At 33.2% G+C, this 23,544-nt stretch overlaps 3 protein-coding genes and 1 pseudogene across 3 annotated transcripts; 3 read left to right on the top strand and 1 right to left on the bottom strand.

Moving 5' to 3' along the window:
- Positions 1-2,651: 2,651 nt before the first annotated feature.
- LOC101489358 (AP-1 complex subunit gamma-1-like) lies at positions 2,652-13,668 on the bottom strand (annotated as a pseudogene).
- Positions 2,764-3,608, top strand: LOC101497802 (ankyrin repeat-containing protein BDA1-like). The gene is made up of 2 exons (XM_027336983.2): positions 2,764-3,375; positions 3,468-3,608. Exons 1-2 carry the CDS (start codon positions 2,764-2,766, stop codon positions 3,489-3,491), a joined length of 636 nt encoding a protein of 211 aa, XP_027192784.1. The 3' UTR covers positions 3,492-3,608.
- Positions 13,669-13,779: 111 nt separating the features above from the next.
- On the top strand, positions 13,780-19,895 carry LOC101497243 (pescadillo homolog). Its single transcript, XM_004509792.3, has 13 exons — positions 13,780-13,971; positions 14,561-14,646; positions 15,071-15,313; positions 15,412-15,537; positions 15,791-15,875; positions 15,951-16,061; positions 16,305-16,398; positions 16,494-16,792; positions 17,790-17,897; positions 17,972-18,093; positions 18,725-18,944; positions 19,055-19,264; positions 19,513-19,895. Exons 1-13 carry the CDS (start codon positions 13,948-13,950, stop codon positions 19,597-19,599), a joined length of 1,815 nt encoding a protein of 604 aa, XP_004509849.1. The 5' UTR covers positions 13,780-13,947; the 3' UTR covers positions 19,600-19,895.
- Positions 19,896-21,026: 1,131 nt separating this feature from the next.
- LOC101496698 (RING-H2 finger protein ATL46-like) lies at positions 21,027-22,962 on the top strand. The gene has a single exon (XM_004509789.4). The coding sequence runs from the start codon at positions 21,530-21,532 to the stop codon at positions 22,529-22,531; it is 1,002 nt and encodes a 333-aa protein (XP_004509846.1). The 5' UTR covers positions 21,027-21,529; the 3' UTR covers positions 22,532-22,962.
- The last annotated feature ends 582 nt before the right edge of the window (positions 22,963-23,544 follow it).

Here is a 23,544-nt window from a genome sequence, read left to right as displayed (position 1 = left end):
ATCTCGGTCAAGCTACATATGTGTTAGCTGAACTTTGGGGCCTGTTTTTTTGTCTTATAATGACATGTAGTTTGGTTTTGACAACTATTTTGGTGGAAATGAACTCTCATATTGTAGTCAGCATGATTCGGTCAAGGAAAATTGATAATATCTATTTTACACCACTTCGTCAAGAAGTCATCTCTATTGTACACCAGGAATGAAGTTGTGTGGTTAATCATGTCTATCTTGAGACTAATCGATGTGCAGATAAGTTAGCTAACCTTAATCTCAGTTGAGATTTTAATATTATTGACCCACTTACTTCTCTTCCTAGTGTGTTACTTCTTATTGATGATGATTATAGATGTATGTATTTCTCTTGTTTCTTTCTTATAAGTTTTCTTTGTAATTTTCCCTTTCATCATGGAAAAAAGAAATGCTACTCAAAGAATAAGACACGGAGTTTCAAATTCTATTCAAACCCCAAAATCAGTGTCCTAAAATTATATCCTTGATAATTGCGCTTCCGGCCCTTTTAATAACTAAAAAATAAAAACAATTTTTTTTAACAACGGTTTTGGAGCTTTTATAGTACATTCATTAATCGAAGAGCTTTGGTACATTTTTTCTCTAAATCAATAAATTAAGGATAATTTTAATGAATCAAATAGTTATTGTTGACTTCTGTATTTTATAAAAGATCATTTCATATGAAAAAATATTCAATATTCACAATTATGATTTATTTCACTTACACTTTTGGTAAATAATATTTAGCTATTATAATTATATAAATAATAGGAATTAATTTTTTCCTAAAAAATTCAATTATCTGTTAATTTAAACATCAAATGTATCGATACATGTCGAATTGATTAATTTACTGAAGAAATGCTCTTTCAAAATACTGTCGTCGCTGAATTAATCCACTTACAATAAAAATATAGATGGGGTACAAGAGAAGATTTCAATAATTAATCCTAAGCTAAATTAGTCTTTTAGTCCCTCAAATTATATTTTGGTTTCACTTTAATCTCCTAATTATTTTCATTATGTTTTAGTCTCTTAAATATACTTTTGTTAGTCAAGTTGGTCATTTCTATTAATTTTTGACAAAAAATAAAAGTTAAGTTTTGTCATGTGAGTCATGTTCAAACTCATAAACCTGGATTTTTATGATATTTTTCAACCTAAAAGTAGTGGTTTTGTTCCTCTTTTCATCTGTACTCTGCAAAACTTGTGACTAATTTTGTTTACAGTGAGAACACTAATAAATACATATGAAGAACAAAATGGATGAATTGAAGTGACATCATTCAAAAAAAATGTCAAGTTAAATTCTCTAAAAAGATCTAGAAAATGTCTATTTATCAGCATGACATTATGGTACACATAAACCATTTAAACATACCGATTGTGTAGTATCAAAGTAGTATCAGAAGATTACAACAATAGTAAGTAATAGTATCATAAGATTCGTTAGAAGAATACCATCTTCCACTACATTTAATTCCTTAAATTGTCCAATTCAAAAAAAATAAATAAATAAACTACCAAAGATCTTTAACCATTTTCAAATGTTGAAATAAGGGTTCCTACAACAAAGAGATGAAAACCTAAAACCCAAACATGGATACAACCAAGACATATATCGCAAATCCTAATAAATTAAACATGAATATTTGTTATAATACTTGTTGGAGATTCTAAGGGTGATAGTTACTCTGCATACCAAAAACCTTAAGGCATATCTCCACCCACCTAAATCCCAATAAAGTTGATGTTGCAATCACTTCCAACTTCGAAGACATACTTGATGTGGAAGATTTTACCACATCCTTGGTCATGTGAGAAGATTGAAAGCAAATAAATAAGGTGTGTACAAATGCTTTTTATGTTGTACGAACCATGTGCTAACACATGCATACTCAATTTTAAAATATATCTATAGTTTTACTCACTTGATTTTCTAGGTAATTCAACTTCAAAATTTGTGCTAAATGATATGGTTTAAAGGTGTGCTATAACAAATTCAATAACAAAACTTGTAGGTACAATGATATAACCATCCATCATCCATTAGTTACATGACTAAAGTAAATTTAACTATTGAATAAAGACCTCTTATATTTTGCCTTTGTTCAGCTATCAGTTTGTTCTCTCATCCATCATCCAAAACTATTTTTACAACACCTCATAAATGGTCCCTAAAATCTAAATGGGAACAACAAAAATGTTGTACTGCATGTAAAACCAAAACAAAGAGCAAAATAAAATTTCATCAAAACAAGACATGATTTTTCTCATATACTTCATAATAAATCTAATATGGGTTTGTTTTTCATTATAGACACAATTTATGTTTCTTCAGGTTTTGTTATTTACTAGTCCATATAAGAAGATGCCTCTTTGTAATTTCTCCTTTTCTATTAGAAGTTAAGTTGATTCTTTTAATTTGTTTTAAAGAAAAAAATAGAAGTAGATTATGATGTACAATGAGTTTTTCTTTAAGCCATATGTGTTTTAACTTGAAGGAAATGCTTCCTAATAAAGGACTTTGCAGCTCCTTTAACATATGCTAAAATGCCCTATTAAACAACTATTTATTTCACAAAATTTTTTTGATAGAATAATTTGTCCAAAGAATAAAAGATGTGGAATCAAAAACATAACGTGTGAAAAGAGTAAAGAACATTGAAACTATATCAATAGAATACCATATATTGAAAAAACATAACCTATCTTGCACACATTATAAAAAATAATTACAGCTTCAAAAATATGAAATCAAATAATAGTGAGCAACAACTGAATGAAGCAGCTGAAGAAGGTAACATAGATCTCCTCTACAAAGTAATTAAGGATGATCCATCCATTTTGGAGAGTATCGATTCGAAACAATTTGTCGAAACTCCTTTACATATCGCTGCATCTATGGGTCGTATCCAGTTCGCCAATGAAATTATGAGGTTGAAACCTTCATTTGCTCGTAAGCTAAATGAACAAGGATTCAACCCTATCCACCTTGCTATGCTAAACAGCCGAAAGTGGATGGTGTTTAATTTTGTTGACATGAAGAAGGAGCTTGTTACAGATCAAGGAAGAGAAGGCTTAACTCCTCTTCATTTAGCAAGTGAAATTGGTGATATTGAATTTTTAGCTAAGTTTATTTCTGCTTGTCCAGAATCAATTGAATGCTTGACTGCGAGGAATGAGACTGCACTACATATTGCTATTAAGAATCAACAGTCTGAGGCTCTTCAATTTCTTGTTGGGTGGCTCGTAAGAAATGAGGAGAGAGGTGCTACAGAGTTGGAAAATAAAATACTTAACCAAAAGGATGTGGATGGAAACACTATTTTGCACATTTCAGCTCAAAGTAGTGATCCACGGGTAACTTTCGTTTGTATATTTATTTTGTTCTCCCCTCAAATTTAAAAGTATATGTAAATGATTGTCATATTTCTTATTATTTTACTTTGTAGCACAGACAGTTGGATTGTTGGTAAAGACTGGGATAAATTTGAAGGCAAAGAACTTGGACAACAAAACAACATTAGACATGGCAACCAATGAAGAGATTAAGAGTATATTGTTAAGAGCTGGAGCAAAAAGGGGGTCACAGGTCACTGACATACGTTCACAAGAACTAATAATACCAATGACGACACTATATGATAAAATATTTATTTTATTTCGTCGCCTTAGTAACGATATATCAGATAATCAACGCGAAACTTGGTTGATAGTTGCGACACTTGTTGCGACTGCCACTTATGAATCAGCAATGAGTCCCCCTGGTGGAATTTATCAGGCTGATGCTGGTGACAATAATGTGAAAATCACTTCCTCCGATTCTACTATTTCTAACCCAGGAAATGTTGGGAAATCGGTTTTGTCAAGACATGATTTCTTAGTGTTTTCATTGATGAATATGTTTTCTTTTTACGATTCAATTAAAGTAATATTGATTTTGATGCCAGGTGGGATAGTTGGTGCTCTACTGTTATCCTTATACGTATGACAAGGGATTTCTGTAAAACAATAGTTGCTACCCATCAGCCTGACAAATCTGCTTTATGAAGCTCTTGAACATAAAATCATAAGGCAAATTGGTAGAGCACAAACATTTATGTAAACAAGGGAAAATTACCTTTCCATGCTGGCTGTTAGTAACGCTTAAATTTTGTGTGATGGATCCCTTTCCATTAGAAGGGAGAGTATTGCCGCTAGCTGGATCTAAAAGCAACTGAAGGAACTGAAAATTAAAATACCAGCATATGTAAGAAATAGATGATGAATAAAACCAGTAAAGATGCCCATGATTCTCAAAATGTACATATTTAGCACCCAATAGTAAAGTAAATACACCAATACAAAGGAAATAATTTCTGCTTTAAGAGAAATAACAGTCTCAAGCTGTGGTTTACTGGTTTCTTTGTGTTCTGAAGTTTACACAATTTAACAATTACATATCAAACAAAGGAATGGGAAGATATTTTCAAATAGCAATTGGAAACCATGGAACTTAAGATAAAAAATATCATGGTAATTTTAAAAGCAGTAGATCAGAATTATATGTTAAATTCTCCTATGGTGATGATCTTAACAGTATATGTACAAAGCACACAGCATACAGGCTGGCATACCTTTGGAACTGCTGCCTGGAAAACAAAATCTGTAAATGCATTGGAGGATAAATTCGTAAAGGTGGCTTGGATATTTGTTGTATGTGGGCTTCCTGGCTGTTTTGAGAGATTAAATGTCAACCTCAAGGAGCTACTCTCAAATGCAGTTATAGATGGATAAACCAGTCCATTGTTTTCTATTAAAGACAAAAAAATAATGGGTAATTAGTAATTAGACTTAATATAAGTCAATTTTCTTTTGTAGTTAAACAAATTTTACCACTTGCTGGTGAGCCAGAGGCAAAACCATCCAAGAAATCTGTCATAGAAGCAGCTCCAGCATTTGTAGATGCTTTTGACGAAAGTGAAACTGATGACAGATCATCTAATGATGAAAGTGGTTCCCTTTTACTTGTACTGGGTGATAATATATATCAATTGTAGATGAGTTGCTTTGTGCAGGAGGTGATTCAATAGGTGAGGAAGGTGATCCAATCGACAAAAGATCCAAAAGAACATCTCTGCCATTTTTTGAAGTATGAGTAGCACCTAAATATAATACATTATAATAAAGGTTAGATTGAGTTGCTAACCATAAATAAGATTACATGTATCTTCGTCAAGAAACTCTTGCCTTCACAAAAATTAAAGATGCATGCATCTTTATGTTCCTTTATTTTGTTGACAGTAAAGCACTTCTTAGATTAGAGAAAAGGAACAACAGGGTACAATGAAGGTTTGACAGGTTTGGGACAGAACTATTGCATTTTTCAAGTTGCACTTCATAATTACTTCTAATTGCATTGTAACTAAACCCACGAAACACAGTAAATTTCATTGAAACATTTGTATAACTGATAGAGCAACCCTATATCTTCTACAGCCATTAATAACAATTGCATTGTATACTTTGTCAAATCTACAACCAATAGTTCCTTTAGATTTTTCTGAAGTGGCAGTGCTCTGTCTTTGATGTTCTTTTAGTGCTTTGAACTGGAAAGGAAAGGAATGCCAGAACTTTCAAGGGAACGTTTTCAGTTTTGGACAACATTTGGGATAGTTTTATGTTTTTTCAAATTTTCCTTCTCTATGGTGCTCTGCCCATCATCCCTATAGAGATGTTTCTCTGTTAGACATGCGAATTGGCATGCCCTATTACATGATTCAGTCATTAAGATTCTACGTGTTTAGGATGTCTTGTTCTCTTTCTTTGTATTCTTCTATTCCTCCATAAATTTTCTTTTTACACACTTGAAAGAAAACTGACACTTCTATATTGATTTAGCCATTGACCAAGTGATTCAAAATATAAACAGGCTACTTCCTAATCTGTTGAATAAACTACGATAGCAATTCTTAGATAAAAGATATTTTTAAACCGCAAACACTAACCTGACTGTTGTGACACCAATGTCGAATCACCACCAAGAAGATCCTGAAAAAGACCACCACCAGAAGAGCTTGGTGCAGGAGTATCATCTGCACTTAGATCAAGCAGATCTACAAGAGGAGCCACAGCTTTGGCTATTCCATTCGGAAGACTAACTGAAGGTCCAGTTGGAATTGAAGCTGCATCTTGCAAAGACCCAGCCCTCCTCCTAGCAATGAAAGTTGCCTCATCCAAAACTGGCATCCTTTCTACAAGTGAAGAACTGCATGTCGATAAAAATCTTCTGATTATGGGATTCCTCTTAAGAGATGGTGGTAGAAATCCATGTTCTCGACAAATGATAAGCAATTTGATTAGCCTCACCTAATATTTTGATGCTTTGCAATAATCGAATTGAACTCTATAGATCTTTGCTGCAATTCTAACACTAGGTTCCCTCGGTACTGAATGATTACTTCCCTGATTCTCCTATACATATAGAATTTTATTTATGTCAAATCTCAAATGTATAAATACAAGATGATATGAGATTATTATAGGTATACATGTATTTGATTTATAAAAGGAATTATGAACATGGATGAAAAAAGATCCATTATTTGTTATAAAGATGAATATATATGCATGGGATTAATCAGGTTGTGTTTTACAGAATTTGAGCAAGATCATCTTGGCTTATACTTCAATATTACATTCCTAGAAAGCAAAGGCAGTAAAGATGAAACATATCCATTTGAAAAAGCATAGCATACTCTGAACAAGAAGGAAACCGTGAAGAGAGCTTCAACAAGGCAACCAAAGCCATTTCTTTTGCGGTAAGATCTGATGCATGGCGTTTCAAAGCAAGCTCTACGACATCCACAGCATCTGACTCAGTCACCTGCTCATATGAAATAGATGAAGAATAAAAGACAATTTTAGAAGACTTAAATTACAGAAAACAAAATGCAATGAAAGATTATTGACTTTGTAGATTTTCCTACATGCTACTATATGGAAACAGACTATGACAAGCATCAGGACAGTAGTCAACAGTCCAACCATTGTTAAGGTGGGCTAGTAATCTGAATCGTTTTTATAAAGGACAAAACACATGAGGAAATTTGGGATTGGCTCATTACTCCTATAAAATTATAAAATTTAGCAGAAAAGTTAAAAAGAAAGGCAGTGACAATTAAATTTTATCATTTTAGTTCCAAGTACTTATCATGACCAAAATTCTGCAAATGAGCAAAACAAATGATAAGCATAACAATAACATGCAAAACACATGTTAGTACTTTCCCATTTCCTTCCTAACAATATATAGAAAAATAACAAAAGAAATAGGAAAAGAACCAATTAATTTATTTTAAAAGTAAGCATGCGGTACTGTGACTGATGGATTTTATTTGTTTTAGGACATCAGTACAGCAAGGTAAAACTGCCTACTATAGTATATAGACCTTGGTACCCGCACATTAGCAACAGAATTGTAGAACTAGTCTGGAATGTGTGTATATGGGTGCATTTGATTCACATTACAGCATAAGACAAGCAGAACAGCACAGGACTCTTAAAATTCAGTTTTAATTATTTTTTGATTGTCCAACATCCTAAGCTAATTGTTAGTAGTCCTAGTCAATCCAACTTCCTAGGCATTGAATGTAATTATTGCAGCATCATTATAAATAGGAAGGTATGTGATCTCATTAGTCACACAAGAAACACATAAATCACTACTGCTGCCGACAAATGCCGCCGGCAGCACCACCTTATTTTTCAGTCTTTCAATTTTGTCACCGTCAACTCCGGCTGTCTTTCTAGCAACCAGCCACAACGCTACAGCTGCCTTAAAAGCGCTGCCTTCACTATGCGTTTTTCAAGTGACTTTTTTTCTTTCAGACACAACTGTGCTTTACACCAGCTGTCACTATTCTGTCTTTTTTTTTTTTTTACTGTTACAGCTGTGTCAACAACAGCTGCCCCCTTTCTAGTGCGCATCCAAAACCAACAAACACCGGCGCGCAGTCCTCCGGCGAACTCAACAGTGCTTTTTCCGTCACCAACCGATGCGCGTCCGTCTTCTCTATGCGTGGGTCCCACACGCCTCCACCAAATCCGCGCATGAGAGCACATGCACATGTCTCCCACCACCTTCTGCGGGTCTTTTCATGATTTGGTGATTTTCAGCAACCTCTCATCTTTCAACTCCCCCTTACACATTGTATTTGCTGCTGTGAGAACTTAATTTCATGGACAAGGTACCATTTGTTCAGACAATCATTTTATTTCCACCGACAGTGGTGATTATTCCCACATACGAATCAAATTAGTGGCGCATTTTATTTCCATCGACGATAAATCCGGTGGTGACTCTATTCCCACATATGAATCATATTAGTGGCGCGTTTTATTTCCACTGATAATCAATCGGACGGTGATTCTTTAATCACACATGAATCATTAATTGCGCCTTCTCTTCTCAAACTAGTCCAACAATTGTCAACTTTAGTTTCATTTGTTTTTTGTGATAAAATATTTTGATGTAACAAGCTTAAAGCATAGTACGCTTTAGCCTGAGGGGGAGTGTTAAAATTCAGTGTATGTTTTAATTATTCCTTGATTGTCCAACATCCTAGGCTAATTGTTAGTAGTCCTAGTCAATACCATTTCCTAGGCATTGAATATAATTATTGCAGCATCATTATAAATAGGAAGGTATGTGATCTCATTAGTCACACAAGAAACACATAAATCACATATTTTTACAAGGACAAACATACAAGTCACTGAAGAACTATTTGTCATATTTATTTTTTGATGAGTAATGGACGAAACAGACAAAATAATATAAATTTACTAATATGTTCTTCATATTATACAATATCATATAGTAATATATACATATATGTATTATATAGCAAACATAACAATAATGTAAAATATATTTCAAAATATAGTGAGTATAACTAGTTATATTGTATTATATTATACTCTATATATTTTGAAATTTGAAGAGAATAATTATACCATAGATATAACAATATGTAAATCTAATCTAACATAATATTGATATGTATATATACAAATGAAATTTTATTATATATGTGAAAGAGAGTATTTATTAAATAGAGGATAAGTCATTCATGGGACAACTTTTTGTTCCTTAGTTTTCCTAGGTACAAGAAAAGGAGTTTATCATATATATATATATATATATATATCATCCAAATAAGATGAGCTATACAAAAAGAGGACTCATTAGGAAGGGTCCTGCTAGAACATTTATTTTATTTTTTAAAAAAACTATTAGAACTCTATACATCGTTGATCTATGTCATGAATATTCAACAAAATGTAACGTTTGGGGTAGCACCTATTGTGAGAAAGGTAGAGTCTTGCTTAGGTGGAGTTGTAGGAGCCACGGGTAGAAAGGTAAATCAGATAGAGGGTAGCCTTGTAGTTAACTGTAGTAGAGAAGAGCTAAGACAATTTTTAGGTCAAACAGCTAATAAAAAATCATATTTAAATGGTCTATCATTAGACATGGTTTACAACAAGACATTATGATGTTGTTTGATCCTTGAGTCGCCTTCACCTCGAGAAAAGGCTTTTGCTGCTATTTAAAAAACAGTTAGAGCATATTTTGCGAGTAGCTTCCAGTACCAATATGAATATCAACTTATTAAATTATTACTTGTGATCAAGTGACTTTATCATTTTCATGGAACCTGAGCAACAGTAGAAGCATCACGAATAAACTATCAATAATCCATTCACTTACAGTTATCGGATCTTCTATGTCAAGCATTTCAACATTATCGATTAATAAGTCACCATACTCTCCAATGCACCACATTGCAACATGAACAAAAGTTTCCTGAAGAAAATATTCATCTATGTTATTACATAAATGACAGCAAGAGGAAATCAACAGTATCGATAGATTTGGTTAAAGAGCACCTGTTCTGTTGATGTCTGAAATATCTTGTATAATGCTCTTACGGTGTATCCGTGAAGCTTTGAAGCGTTACTTATGACAACAATTAACGCATGCCATACTTCATCTTTTAGGAAATTACCAGCCTACTAGCATAGCATAGAGATCAATACTTGCACTTAATTTCTAAATTTATAGAAGGGCTCAATATGGACACCATAAGCATCAAATTAGCGAGAAAAATGAAAAATAGAGTAGCAAATTTGTGTGGTAATGATTAGTGACCAATACATAGAAGCAGCAGTGCAGCTTGGTACTTATGCAAATAAAGTGATAAAGAGACATAAGAACATGAACTGAAATAAAAATTTTTACATGGGAGTTTGGAAAAAATGTAACAAGCTGTCATGGCAATCAATTTTCAATTTACATGAGATGTAGCATGTCAGTGGAAGAGATGAGATACAATTAACTATCTATCATACACGAAAACACATCACTGGTACCCAAAAAACTAACATGGATCAGGATTTTTCATCATGAAGATTTTAGTTCACTACAAAAGCATGTTTCTTAGATTCATACCTTCGACAGAATCTTTAGCATCTGATCAATGTACCAGAGCTTATCAGAGGAACCTGAAGCACAAATAATTAAATGCTAATTAACCAAAACATTTAATAGGGTCAACTGTTGAAGAAACCCCTCAAATTAATAACTCTAAACTGATAAAGGGGAACGTGCTCAGAACATAGTGCTGCCTATATAAAAGTGAGAATAGTCAATTTGATATGATGAAAAGCTATAAATTTGGCATTTTGTACACTGGATGTAGGCAAGTTGTACAAGAACAAGTATGTTTCATGGAATTTTGTTTCTTTGCTGGTGTCAGATCCATACAAGATACAGCAAAGAATCTTTTAAATCCACAAAATAAACACCATAAAATAAATTAAGAAACAGGAGCAAGTAATAAGCCATTATCTTGCAGAATAAAAGCAGTAAAATTTCAAAACTAATTACTTTAAGTGAAGAATAAGTTGTTGTCATAATATGTAGGAGGCATTGTGAAGCTATAAAATAAAATCACACGTGGCCTGTTTTCCTCTCCTAAGCATTCATCAATATATGACTTCAAATATCTAACTTATGCTTCAAGTTTTCTTCCTAAAATGATAACAATGTTACGAAAGTCACCTTTTTCCGAATATTTGGATCCCGAAACTGCAGCAACCTCTCAACCTCTGGTGCAAGATCACGAGCCATTTCTGCCGAACAAATGTTCCCTAAAGCACAAAGAGCAAGTCCCACTATATACTGATTTGTGTGATTAAGATCTCTGAGATTTAATTAAGGTATCTATAACCCACCTTTGATATTTCTCTCTAGACTATTTGGAAAATGGAATCTAAAAAATGCGGAATATAAAACAAGTGAAATATCAACTTGAAACTGGATACTGTTTCAAAGAATTGGTGACCAACATTAGAACTTCTTGTCTTTCGTCAACAAGCAACATAAGTCCAAGGTAACCTATTCTCTTCTCTGGGAATCCTGGAGACGATATCAACTTGAGACATTCCATTTGACCAAAATGTGTGGGGTAGCCAAGCATGTGGATGAACATCAGCTTAGACATATTCCGTTGCCTATAATCTTGATCATTTCCATCAATTGCAGCACGAATGGCAGCACATTCTTTTCTTACAACAGCACGCTCCTCTGCCGCAGTTTTGCAAGCACGTATTGCCCGAATCATGTCCCTAAAAGAGGGGATATGAACAAGGTGGTTAAAAGATACTGATAACAATTAATCTATTGTGCACAAATTATAAATAAACATTAATCATCTTTGCAAAACAAAAAGAAATTAGAAATATGTTAACTGCATTTGACATTGTACACAAAAAGTACTATGAAAAATTCAATCACAATCACAAGATATGTAGAAAGGAAAAAAGAGCTCAATTCAGTGACTATATAGGAGGATAGTAATTTCATATCATGCAAAGTTATCCCAGAAGGGATGGACAAGAGAATCTTATTTTCTGTACAAATAAAACAGCAAACCAGTACAAGAGAGCTTCCTAATCTCTATATATCATCAAGGACAAGCTAATGAAACAAATCACGAGTGGAACACCATAATGACGTCAATGATAAATCCCTATTCTAAAAACTCTGTAGATGCATAGCCTACTGGTTATTACATTTCAACTACAACGAGCCAAAGACAGCATATGCTCTAGCTCTAGCTCCGCATGTCGTCATTCCCCCGCTGGGGATATGCCATTCAGTTCCACCCCGAGGTAGCGCCTCTTAAGGTCACCACTCTGCATTCATTCGGTTCCATAACTCCCTATTTATACAAACAGCTCTATAACAACCTCAACTAACTAACTATAACAACCTCAACTAACTAACTATAACAACCTCAACTAACTAACTATAACAACCTCAACTAACTAACTATAACAACCTCAACTAACTAACTATAACAACCTCAACTAACTAACTATAACAACCTCAACTAACTAACTATAACAACCTCAACTAACTAACTATAACAACCTCAACTAACTAACTATAACAACTCTTAACTACTTGAACTACTCTAATTAAGCATTATTCTATATTCTGACATACACATTATAGGGAGCAAATAAAACCTTATTCTTTTATAATTTGTACTTGAATCCTGAACCTCGTGGCCACTGCTTCACTTACTATTCCACACATTTTATAAGACTCCCAAAAATTAACAAGTTCACCTAAATCCTAACACACCTTACCCATTTACTTTCCATGTTTTCTGTTTCCATTCACTTCAACAGTTCAACTAATAAACATTAGAGAATATAGATCAAATATTTCCCTCACGGTTTTCTATCACAATTTTTGAAAACAGATCTAACATTATCATAAATTTTGAAAACGTCAAAACACAGTTTTGATTGTTTCTAAAAACATATTTTTACTAGCTTGCCTTCCATGTTCTCTCTATCACAAATATTTACTACATGATTCTTTGGATATCCTTGTTAGCAATTTAAAATGAAAACTAAAAATATGTTTAGATAATAAGCATGTCCGAATTTCCTAGAGTAGCAATGAATTCCCTCTGAAGCAACAACCAACATTGCATCAAAATATCATATGAGTAGGATCAACATGATTATCTTTTCAACAAGAAGCTAAAAGTGTTGTAAGTAAGTAAAAACGTGACACGTGTAACAATTTTCAAGTAATAGTGATAGAGGATCTGGCAATTAATAATGCCAGAAAAATTACTAATTAATCAGCTTAATCATTTGCAAGTAGAATTGGTGAAAAAGAATTAAACAAATTTAGAGCTTATTATTATTATCAGTAAGTAATGGTTATTGTTCTTGAATTTTGAGGAATGATAATGAAAGAGCGGGATTTTGATTGCTAACCTGAGACGCGTGCCTGAAGAGAAAGGATTCATGATTGGAAGTTGAATTGGATCCAATTGGATTGAAGGTGAGATCCGAATAGGTGACGACGACGGAGAATTGGATCTGAGAGTGATTTCTATGAATTATTTTAAATTATTCAAAATATTTTAAATTAAAAGATAATTAAATATATTTTCATTTTACAATGAACAGAAACTATTTTCTACATAATTATTTTGTAGAAATTTAAAATTAATTTTATTTAACAAAGATTAAAATTAAAATATTAATATTTAAGGGATTAAAAATATACAGCACTTGGATATCGGAAAAACCAATAGATACTACTACTCATGGTTAACGTAACCTAAAAAGTGGGCCGATACCAACATGGCAAAAAATTGAAAATATATACTCACTACCACACATGATTAATATAACCTAACATATCTTCTCTCACGGCCACTCGCATATCTTCTCTCACGGCCGCCGCATATCTTCTCTCAAGGCCGCCGCATATCTTCTCACCACTCTCTATTCCTCCAAGTCTGCTACAAGTCTTTGTTTTCTTTTCGGCTCCTCTCACAACAGCAGCCAGCAGCAGTAATGGTGAAGCACTACAGACCCCCGGTGAGTAGTTCATATCTCTTTTCTCCCTTTCGAAAAATCCCTTCTAATTATCTTCATTAATGCCTACAGCATCTAATCTTCGAAGCTTTGGGAATTTGTTGGAAAATCTCATTCTGCTTTCACGTTTTTTATACTAGGTTTCTTTTTTGTGCTGCTGTATTCGTTTGTTTCGGTATTTTAATTGGAACCCTAGTTTTTTTTTTTGTTAGGGGTTTCAATGTTTTTAATGATGTGGTTTTTTGTTGTGTGTGAAAATTCGGAATTTCTGACGCTTCAGTGCTTATTCGTGTAACAATACGGAATTTAGATATGATGTGATTTTCTGTTGGGATTGTGAGAATTTGGAATCTTTAATGTTTCAGTGCTTATTGCTTATTCGTTTAACAGTAAGGAACTTAGATATGATGTGATTGTTTATAGGAGTGTGAAAATTTGTAGTTATAATGTTTAAGTGCACAATCGTTTTACAGTAAGGAATTATAATAGAAAAAAAAATTCTACCTGAAAGTTCATGATTTTTTCTAATAATATATGCCTGTGAAGAGTTTTTATTTCCTTTCATTTAACATGTTTTTTTGTTGTACGACAGGGGAAGAAAAAGGAAGGAAATGCTGCTAAATTTGTCACTAGAAATCATGCTCTCAAGCAGCTTCAAATCAGTCTACCCCTTTTCAGGTTCCATATGCTCATATATATATAAACCAACATTAATGCTATATATGATAATTTTCTTGTTCCCGAAATGTCATGAAGCACATTCTGCTTTAAAGAAAATTGCAAAAACTGTCCTACACCTGAATTGGGCGAAAAACATGGCAATGAAAGTGAAATAGCAAATCATAATGATTTGTGCTGTAATTGTGATGGTTACTTTCGAGACATGAAGCATTATCCATAAACCAATTTATGGGGCTTTTGTAGGAGAAGAAGGGTTTCTTTGGGTTAAATTTCTCTTAGCTTGATTACATATACATATTTTTTGTTATCATTATTGATCTAATCTGTTATCATTTTGAATATGCATATATTTAGCGTTACTCTTAAATATTTTGAAAAGTTAATATGGTTAAATGTGAAGTTGACTTTTTGTAAATTTTAGGAAGCTGTGCATTTTGAAAGGTGTAACTCCCCGGGAGCCTAAGAAAAAGTTAGGACGTCAGACTTGCTACCATGTGAAGGATATAAGCTTTCTACATCACGAGCCTTTGCTGGAAATACATAGAGCAATAAGAGTACATGAAAGAAAAATTAAGAAAGCAGAGGCAAAGAAAAACATTGAACGTGCAAAGAGGTTACGTGAGGAAACACCCAAACCCAAGATAGATAGGATTATTCGACAAAGGTTTGTTTGTTTTGGTTTTTTCCTTTCTAAATTTCAATTTATGCCCTGTAGCCGGCGACATATTTCCAATCTTTTTCTTATCATTCTTTGAATTATAGGTACCCAAGATTTGTGGATGCACTTGGAGAATTGGATGACTGCCTTACAATGGTACATCTTTTTGCAGCATTACCTGCAACTGAGAGCAAAAAAATTGATGTGGAGCGTGTCCATAAATGTCGAAGGTATGTACATGGAATTATAATAACTTTAGATTGATTTGTCATAAAGAATTTAGGCCTTTGTGTCTTAATCTTTACTTTGAAAATAACAATTAGGGGATTAGATTTTTATATTAAAATCTTGTCATTTACATTAATTTTCTTTTACCTTATGCTGTAATAATATTTATATTCTTTTGTTTATTGCATGCACGTATTCATGCTGTAATAATTTTTATATTTATCTTCTTTTGTTTATTGCATGCCCGTATTCTAGATTGGCGCATGAATGGCAAGCATACATATCTCGTACTCACAGGTTAAGAAAAACATTTGTATCTGTTAAAGGCATATACTACCAGGTACTGATTGTGGCATTTGTTATGTTAATCAATCATAATTGTACATTTTATTGATTTATTATGTTCTTTGTGCAGGCTGAAGTCGAGGGTCAGACAATAACATGGTTAACTCCTCATTCACTGCAGCAGGTTGTGTCTGATGATGTTGACATCCCCACCATGCTTAACTTTCTGCAATTATATGAGGTCAGTTTAGTTTTATGTTTTTATTAAGTGTCTTCATTTTTTGATAAATAATCAATGTCCATATCATCCGAAGTAATAGGATAATAGATCTAAATATTTTAATCTTGTAAACATTTAATTTCTATATGTTCTGCTGTGTTATGATTATCATGTGGTTCATGTATAAAACAAATTTAGTTAGTCAACTTAAGTTCATGTACTAATTGGTATGGTAAACTTCTACTTTCTAATGAATTGCTGCAGCCTCTTCTTGCTTTTGTCAACTTCCACCTCTATCATTCTATAAATTTGAAGTATCCTCCCATGCTCGATCCTCGCTTGGAGGCGTTGGCAGCAGGTACCAATTTCTCAACTTTTATGGAATTTGGTGAACTTGAATTGCTGCAGAGATTTGATGTATCTGCCGATCAATTTTCTTTTTAAACTTTGTAGATCTATATGCATTGTCAAGATATGCCAATGCCGACAACAGACCCGCAATACTGAGTTCTGAAGCTTCTCAATTAGTTGAATCTGAACAAGTGGGGAACAAGAAAACTGAGGCAGAGACTGAAAATGAAAAATCTGAACTTAGACTTGCTCAACTTCAGAATCAACTTCCTTCTAATGAACCCGGTGCACTAATGCACCTTGTTGAGAAAGCTGCAGGTGATGATGAAGAGGAATATGATCAAGAGACACGAGAATGCAAAAATCTCTTTCGAAATGTCAAAATCTTCTTGAGCAGGGAGGTAGGACCTTAAAGCATTTGCATTTAATTTTGCAATATTAATTATTAGAAAATATAAAAAAGTTGATGTTTGGAATAGTGAAGTTAAAAAAGGGTTAAGTCTCAAAGTATTATACTTGGAAGTATTGACATATATAAAAATCCCAAGATTATTAGTAAGTGAATGGAATCTCCAACACTGTAATTGAAAGGAACACAGTTCCAGGTGACACTCTCACATACCAACCTCGGTTCTACTTTTTTTTTCTCTTTACTCTTTCAAGTTTTCCATCTAAATAAAGTATCCTTGAAAAGGAAGTAAGAGAATGATGAGTGAGTATTTGATATATCTTCAAATATTTAATCCATCATATACCCATACCATATAACTTTCTCTCTCTGACTTTTAATTATTTAATTTTCCTTTAAGGCCTACTTCACTTTTTCTCTGTTGCAGCTTTGAGTCTATAAATAAATAAATAAATAAATAAAATTTGTCCTATTTCTGTTTGATAAGTAATATATTAATTTGCCAATTTAGTGCTGGATCACTCACTGTCTCCAACTTTATGGCCGATTAGAGTGTGAATACGCTATGATTAAACCTTAGATCCCAAGGCTTCAACAAACCAAAGCTCTCTGCTATTTTGAAATCATAGCAACCACGCTATTATACTTTGAAGTATTAACATATATAAAAATCACTTCACGATAAGACAGTTGAGTGGTTTACACATTTTCTATTGGAATGTCCCATAGAGATGCCAATCAGGGTTGGGACAAACACTTCAACTATTATGACTAAACATGGTCACTGCAAGGTCTTGTTTTCATTTTGTATTTGTGGAGTTTCATTGGTCAGCTATATGTAGGTACCAAAAGTAAGCCTTTTCTGAGGCTTATGACATGCTCGTATATTAAAAAGTTGATGAAGCTAACAATGCAACGCCCATTAAAAACTTAGCCTTTATTGTGTATATTTTGACATTGCTTGCATCTGTTGTGGTTTAATTGTTCAGGTACCAAGGGAATCATTGCTTCTTGTTATTCCTGCTTTTGGTGGTAAAGTTTCATGGGAGGGAGAGGGGGCTCCTTTTGGGGAATCAGACCAGAGCATTACTCACCAGGTTTGTGATTTAGGTGACATAACTTTTTTGAACTTTGTTTTAGGTTCACTTAGCTAATTCTTTCATTTCTTTAGATCGTTGATCGGGAATCACAAGGACATAGGTTCCTCTCAAGAGAATATGTTCAACCACAGTGGGTATTTGATTGTGTGAATGCACGCATAATTTTGCCAACAGAAAGTTATATGGTTGGAAGGTAACTTCTAATTCATCTGCGTTATAGTATACTGACTTCTCACCTCTGTTGTACAGTTTATAACCCCATTTAGCGTTGATTGTGGTGGTTTACAATTCCTTTATTTTACAATGTAGACATTGTTAATATATTGCTTCTCACCTAAATTAGTACGTGTGCCTCTGTTCTTTGGTAATTGATGTTGTATTATCTGTGACTATTTTTTAGGTTCATTTTATTTGTGATTATTTGGTCGGCATGTGCTAATTTTGGTCTGAGGAAAATAATTTGTTCTACAAGGGATCATGATATCTTAATTTTTTGAAAAATGGATAATATTTTGCTAATTAAAAATATAATATTTTAAATCTCGAAAAAAATCCACATGTATAATAATATTTTAAGAAATGAAAATAGGAAAGGCTTTCCCAAACTAAACAGGCCCTTAGTTGTCGTTGCCAATTCCAAGTCACCATCAATCATTCATTAACTTGAGAGTCAAGATCAGAAAAAATCTTACATATATTTGTTTGTATTTCCGCGAGAGTACATTTTTATTATATTCAAAGAAAAGTGTCTATATTAAAGAAAAAGCCTATTATATCCGACTTTAACGAAATTTTTCTTGTGAAAATGCTTCTTTTATTAACAGAATTCCTCCACCGCACTTGTCCCCGTTCGTTAACTATGACGAAGAAGGGGCATATGTTCCGGAGTATGCAAAGACCATTAAACACTTGCAAGCTGCTGCCAGAAAGGAAGTCCTTCCACTTCCAGGTGTTGAAAAAGATCTCGAAGATCCTCAAAATCTTCTGGCTGACGGTATCATTGATCGAGCAGAGGCTAACGAAGCGGCTAAGAGAAAGCAGAAGGTATGCATACTGACACACGAACATTGCATATTGATTGGAGGCTATCATTCTATGTTTTACTTTGTTGATAATAATATGTAAGTAATTCCATTTCAATTGTTGTCTTGCAGATGATGATTCTAGAGAAGCAATACCATGAGGATTTGAAGAAAGAACTTCAGGGTGCTACATATACTTCAGCAGGTTCTACTGCTGAAAAAGAAACATCTACTGGAGTGATTCAGACAGCTGAATCAACGAACAATGGTCAAGAAAATGTTGATGATTTGACTAAACTTATGATGTCTCGTAAAAAGAGGAAGCTATTAGAAGCCATGCAGGTACACCTATTTGTATCCTCTTTATACAGATTTGAATTTCTTATCCATATTAGTTCTATTGTTTGTGTACTTCTTTTACTTTTCAAATTATCTATCTGAACTTGCCATTTGACCATTACTATTTATTTAATCCATATTCCTATTTAACCGGTGGGAAAGTGGCAGGTTGTCTTGTAGTTACAATAATGTTGCCTTTTTTAAATTTGTTTTGATGTTCATAACTTTTGTTGTTGAAATGTGTCACTCAGATATCGAATGAGCGCAAGCAAGCTAAAAATGATCTTATCAAACACCGGAAAAAGAAAATCGATGAAGCTCAGAATCAAAGGAGTTGAAAGGAATCTACGTTCTCAAAGGGTTTCAGCTATATGCCATTTCATTTTGTTATATAGGTGCTAGCTGATTTATAAGGCTAGTTTTCTTTTGTTGTTTTCCAGTATAACTTATTTTATTTAGTATCTCTTCTTTCTGTTTTGTAACATGTTTTGGAAGGGCCAAAGAACATTTTGATTTTTTTTATCCGGCAAAATTTAAGTTATACCTTGATCTACTAGGGTGTGTAAGAAACTGAATAAATCCAGTGAACAATGCTAACTAGTTTGGTTTGGAATGCAGACGAAAGGCTTTTATATCTAAGGATGTTAAATGCAGACGAAAGGCTTTTATATTTAGCACTTGCGTAATCAGGTGATTTTCAAATTAGAGCATAAATGGTACACTGCGGAACTAACAAACAGTGCAAAATTTCAAAAAGTATTGTCCGTGATTTGGAATGCTTTATATACTTTGTTCATGTCAGTGCAAATGATTGAATACATGTGTCATTTAAAATTACAATGGCAACCCCTAAATACTTCAGTTAAAAAGTAGACATAATCAAGAATATGAGAGGAAAACTTACTATCAATTGAGAACAAACACAAGCTTACAGACAGAAGGTTCACTGGTTCACATGAGCAGCTTATATTCAAGTAATTTTCATCTATATTTTCCTATTTTTGGCACCTCTAACTTTAATCTGGGATATCTATTAAAATATTGATCAATAGGTAATGCTACTAAACAATATCAACTTGTTTCAATTGGATATGATCTTGATTTCTAAGTCACCCTCCATTCCTAAATTTCCTAACAGCTGCATCCTCAACCAATTATGATGATTTCAAATACATAAATAAGTAATCAACTAGTTCACAACATGAATTTCAAAGTGTGTACCTCATTTGTTCAGCTATCATAATTTCAATCTCTGCCAATTGAGGATTATCCGTGTCATTCATGAAAATATTAACATCACCAACCATAGCTGCAAATAGCATATATATATAAGTCTCCAATGTTAATAAATTGAACAATAATGAATTAAAAGTCACCATGAATTAAAAGTCTCTAAAGTTGATAAATTATGTGATCATGCAATGGCCATCCGCTCATTTTCTATGAACTTTCATATAAGTGATTATATTGTTGAGAATCATTGAAACTAGTCTGATCAACCAGGTCCTTCTTAAGTTTTTCATTATATTCTTATATTGTTGAGAATCATTGAAAAATTAAGTTTTTCAGTCAAAAAATACACTTTCAAAAAGTCTAGACATAGTACCAAAAATGGGGTGTCAAAAATAGAACTCAAGAACTTTTTCTATTAAGTCTATCAACTTTAAATTGGGCTTTAAGAAAATAATAGGAAAAGCCCATAGTCGATTGTTGTTGAGAGAAAAAGCCCACAATCTATTGTTTCAAACAAAAGAAGCTACTATGGTATGGTATGAGATAAAGAGATCCAAAACCAAAAACAAAGACATTGGATTTTGGATTTTGGAATTGAGTGTGACTCCGTTTTCCGTTCCTCTTGTTACCTGTAAAAAGGCTGTAACACTGAAACAACTCAACAGATACCTCACAATCATTCCAACAATTAAGGTTAATCAACTACAACCTTAAATTTTCTCTCACCCATGTTTTCTTCCTCGTAAGTTGTTATTACTGTTACACTGTACTTGTCTTGAATGAGCTACACAAATTTGATTAAGATTTGTTTTTAATTGTTTTTCACAATGCATGATTTGGGTTTATTCCAAAAGATTGTAAAGTTAACCTCTTTGTTCAAAGCAAGACACCATCATTGAAACAAATGTATTGGATTGTTGACACTCAAATTTGCTATAGTAGTGATGACCCATTTTCTGATTCTTGTTGTTGTTGTTCTTCTAATTGCAAAAAGCAATTAGCTTTAGCTCCAATTTCTTCATTTTGCAACAGAAAATGACCCCTGCAATTGTTTTCATCATAGTTATTTTAGCTATTGTGTTTTTCATCACTGGTATCCTTCAATTACTTGTTAGATTTATCATAAGAAAAAGGTCATCTTCAACAGTTTCTCAATCCAATAACTACCCTCAAATATCTGAATCTGATCCTTACCAAAGACAGTTACAACAACTCTTCAATCTCCATGATTCAGGCTTAGATCAAGCTTTCATTGATGCTCTACCACTTTTCCTTTACAAAGAGATAATAGGTTTGAAAGAGCCATTTGATTGTGCTGTTTGTCTTTGCCAATTCACAGAACAAGACATGTTGAGATTGTTGCCACTTTGTAACCATGCTTTTCATGTTGATTGTATAGACACATGGCTACTTTCTAATTCAACTTGTCCTCTTTGTAGAGGAAGTCTTTATGAACATGGATTTGCCTTTGAAAATCCTGTTTTTTATGACTTTGAGAGTTTAAGGGAAGAAACTGGTGTTTCTTGTAGTGTTGTTGGTGATGCTGGTTCTGTTAATAAGCATGCAGAAAATCATATAATGAGTGGTAAAAGGGTTTTTTCTGTTAGGCTTGGAAAGTTTAGAAGCTCAAATAATGCTGAAGGAGAGAGTAGTAATAGTAATAGTACAACTTGTACAAGTGTTGTTGATGTTAGAAGATGCTATTCAATGGGGTCATACAAATATGTTGTTGATGATTCTGATTTGGTTGTGGCTTTGTGTCCTAATAGAGGTGAGGAAGTAGGCACAAGTGTTAGTATGAGACAACAATTGAAAGGAGGGTTTGTTCCAAATGAGAATTCTTCTATTGATGGTGGTGATGTTGAAGGGAAAAGAATCAATATTGCTAGGAAAGGTGAAAGCTTTTCTATTTCTAAGATATGGTTATGGTCTAGGAAGGATAAGGTATCAAGTTCATCATCACAATCACATTTGGTTAATTCTAATGTCAATTCAACTTTGCCATGGATGAATAGAGAACTCAAGGAAGCAACTTAGCGCCTGTTTGGTTCTGCGGTAGGAAAGTTAATCTCGCATCCGAATGAGTATTGGCCGGGATTTTTAAGAAGTTCTGAATTGTAGATTTGGCTGAATGTGTGGTAACGAAGCATTTCACTGTGAAAGCAAACATTAATTTACAAAATACTAAATGTGAGTTTAGATAACTTCCAAATTTTCAATGAGTTCATTCTTTGAACTTTTTTTTTTTCATACTACGATTTTACTCTTTTATTGGTTATACTTGTAAATTAAGCCATATACATTTAGTTAAGCTATATCCTTTGAATGAGAATTGTTCTTGAGTGTGTGTGTATGGAAAGTATATTCTTTTTATACAAAATCCAATTTCTGGCCTGTAATGTAATATGTACCCTTAACTTGTAATAACTTCCTGTGAAGATTATCAAAATCAAGCATATTTTTGCTCTTATGATGTTCTTGGAAACCATATTTGGAAGAGGCTATTTGAAAAATGAAAAGAAGAGTAATAATTAGCAAAAACACCAATTAGACCATATGATTTCAAATTCAAACAGTTTATGAAGGTGGACCCTTGATGCCACTATGATGTTTTGTTTGTGAGACAAAAAGTGATGTTTTTTTTAGCAATGAGTAGGGAGATTAAAGTGAAGTCAAATTTGAGAGTTGCTTTTTGGATGCTTTGGTTTCCTCTAGAGGCTTGCTTTAATTATACCTATAATATGAGTTAAAAAGAAGTAAAAGAAACAACAAAATTAGGATTTCATTACTTCTCTTTCTTTTTATTTAAGCCGTCCCTTTTTGGTGTTGGTTTAGCATTTGATTACCAAGATGATAAGATTGGTGAAAAGTGAGGTGGAGATTTTTTCTCTCCCATCAAGATAAGACTTGACTTAAGAGTAAACACTCTAGACAAGAAAGCAGTTTTTTTGTCAGTATAATTAATTTGAACACTAATATATGGTTGGTTTGAGTGTTAAGAGATTTAAACATCAATCGATTAGAGATTTGATCTGTAGTTTTTGTTCATA

Source organism: Cicer arietinum, chromosome 7, assembly GCF_000331145.2.
Source record: "Cicer arietinum cultivar CDC Frontier isolate Library 1 chromosome 7, Cicar.CDCFrontier_v2.0, whole genome shotgun sequence".
Classification (NCBI taxonomy): Eukaryota; Viridiplantae; Streptophyta; class Magnoliopsida; order Fabales; family Fabaceae; genus Cicer; species Cicer arietinum.
This window is presented reverse-complemented; position numbering and strand designations above follow the sequence as displayed.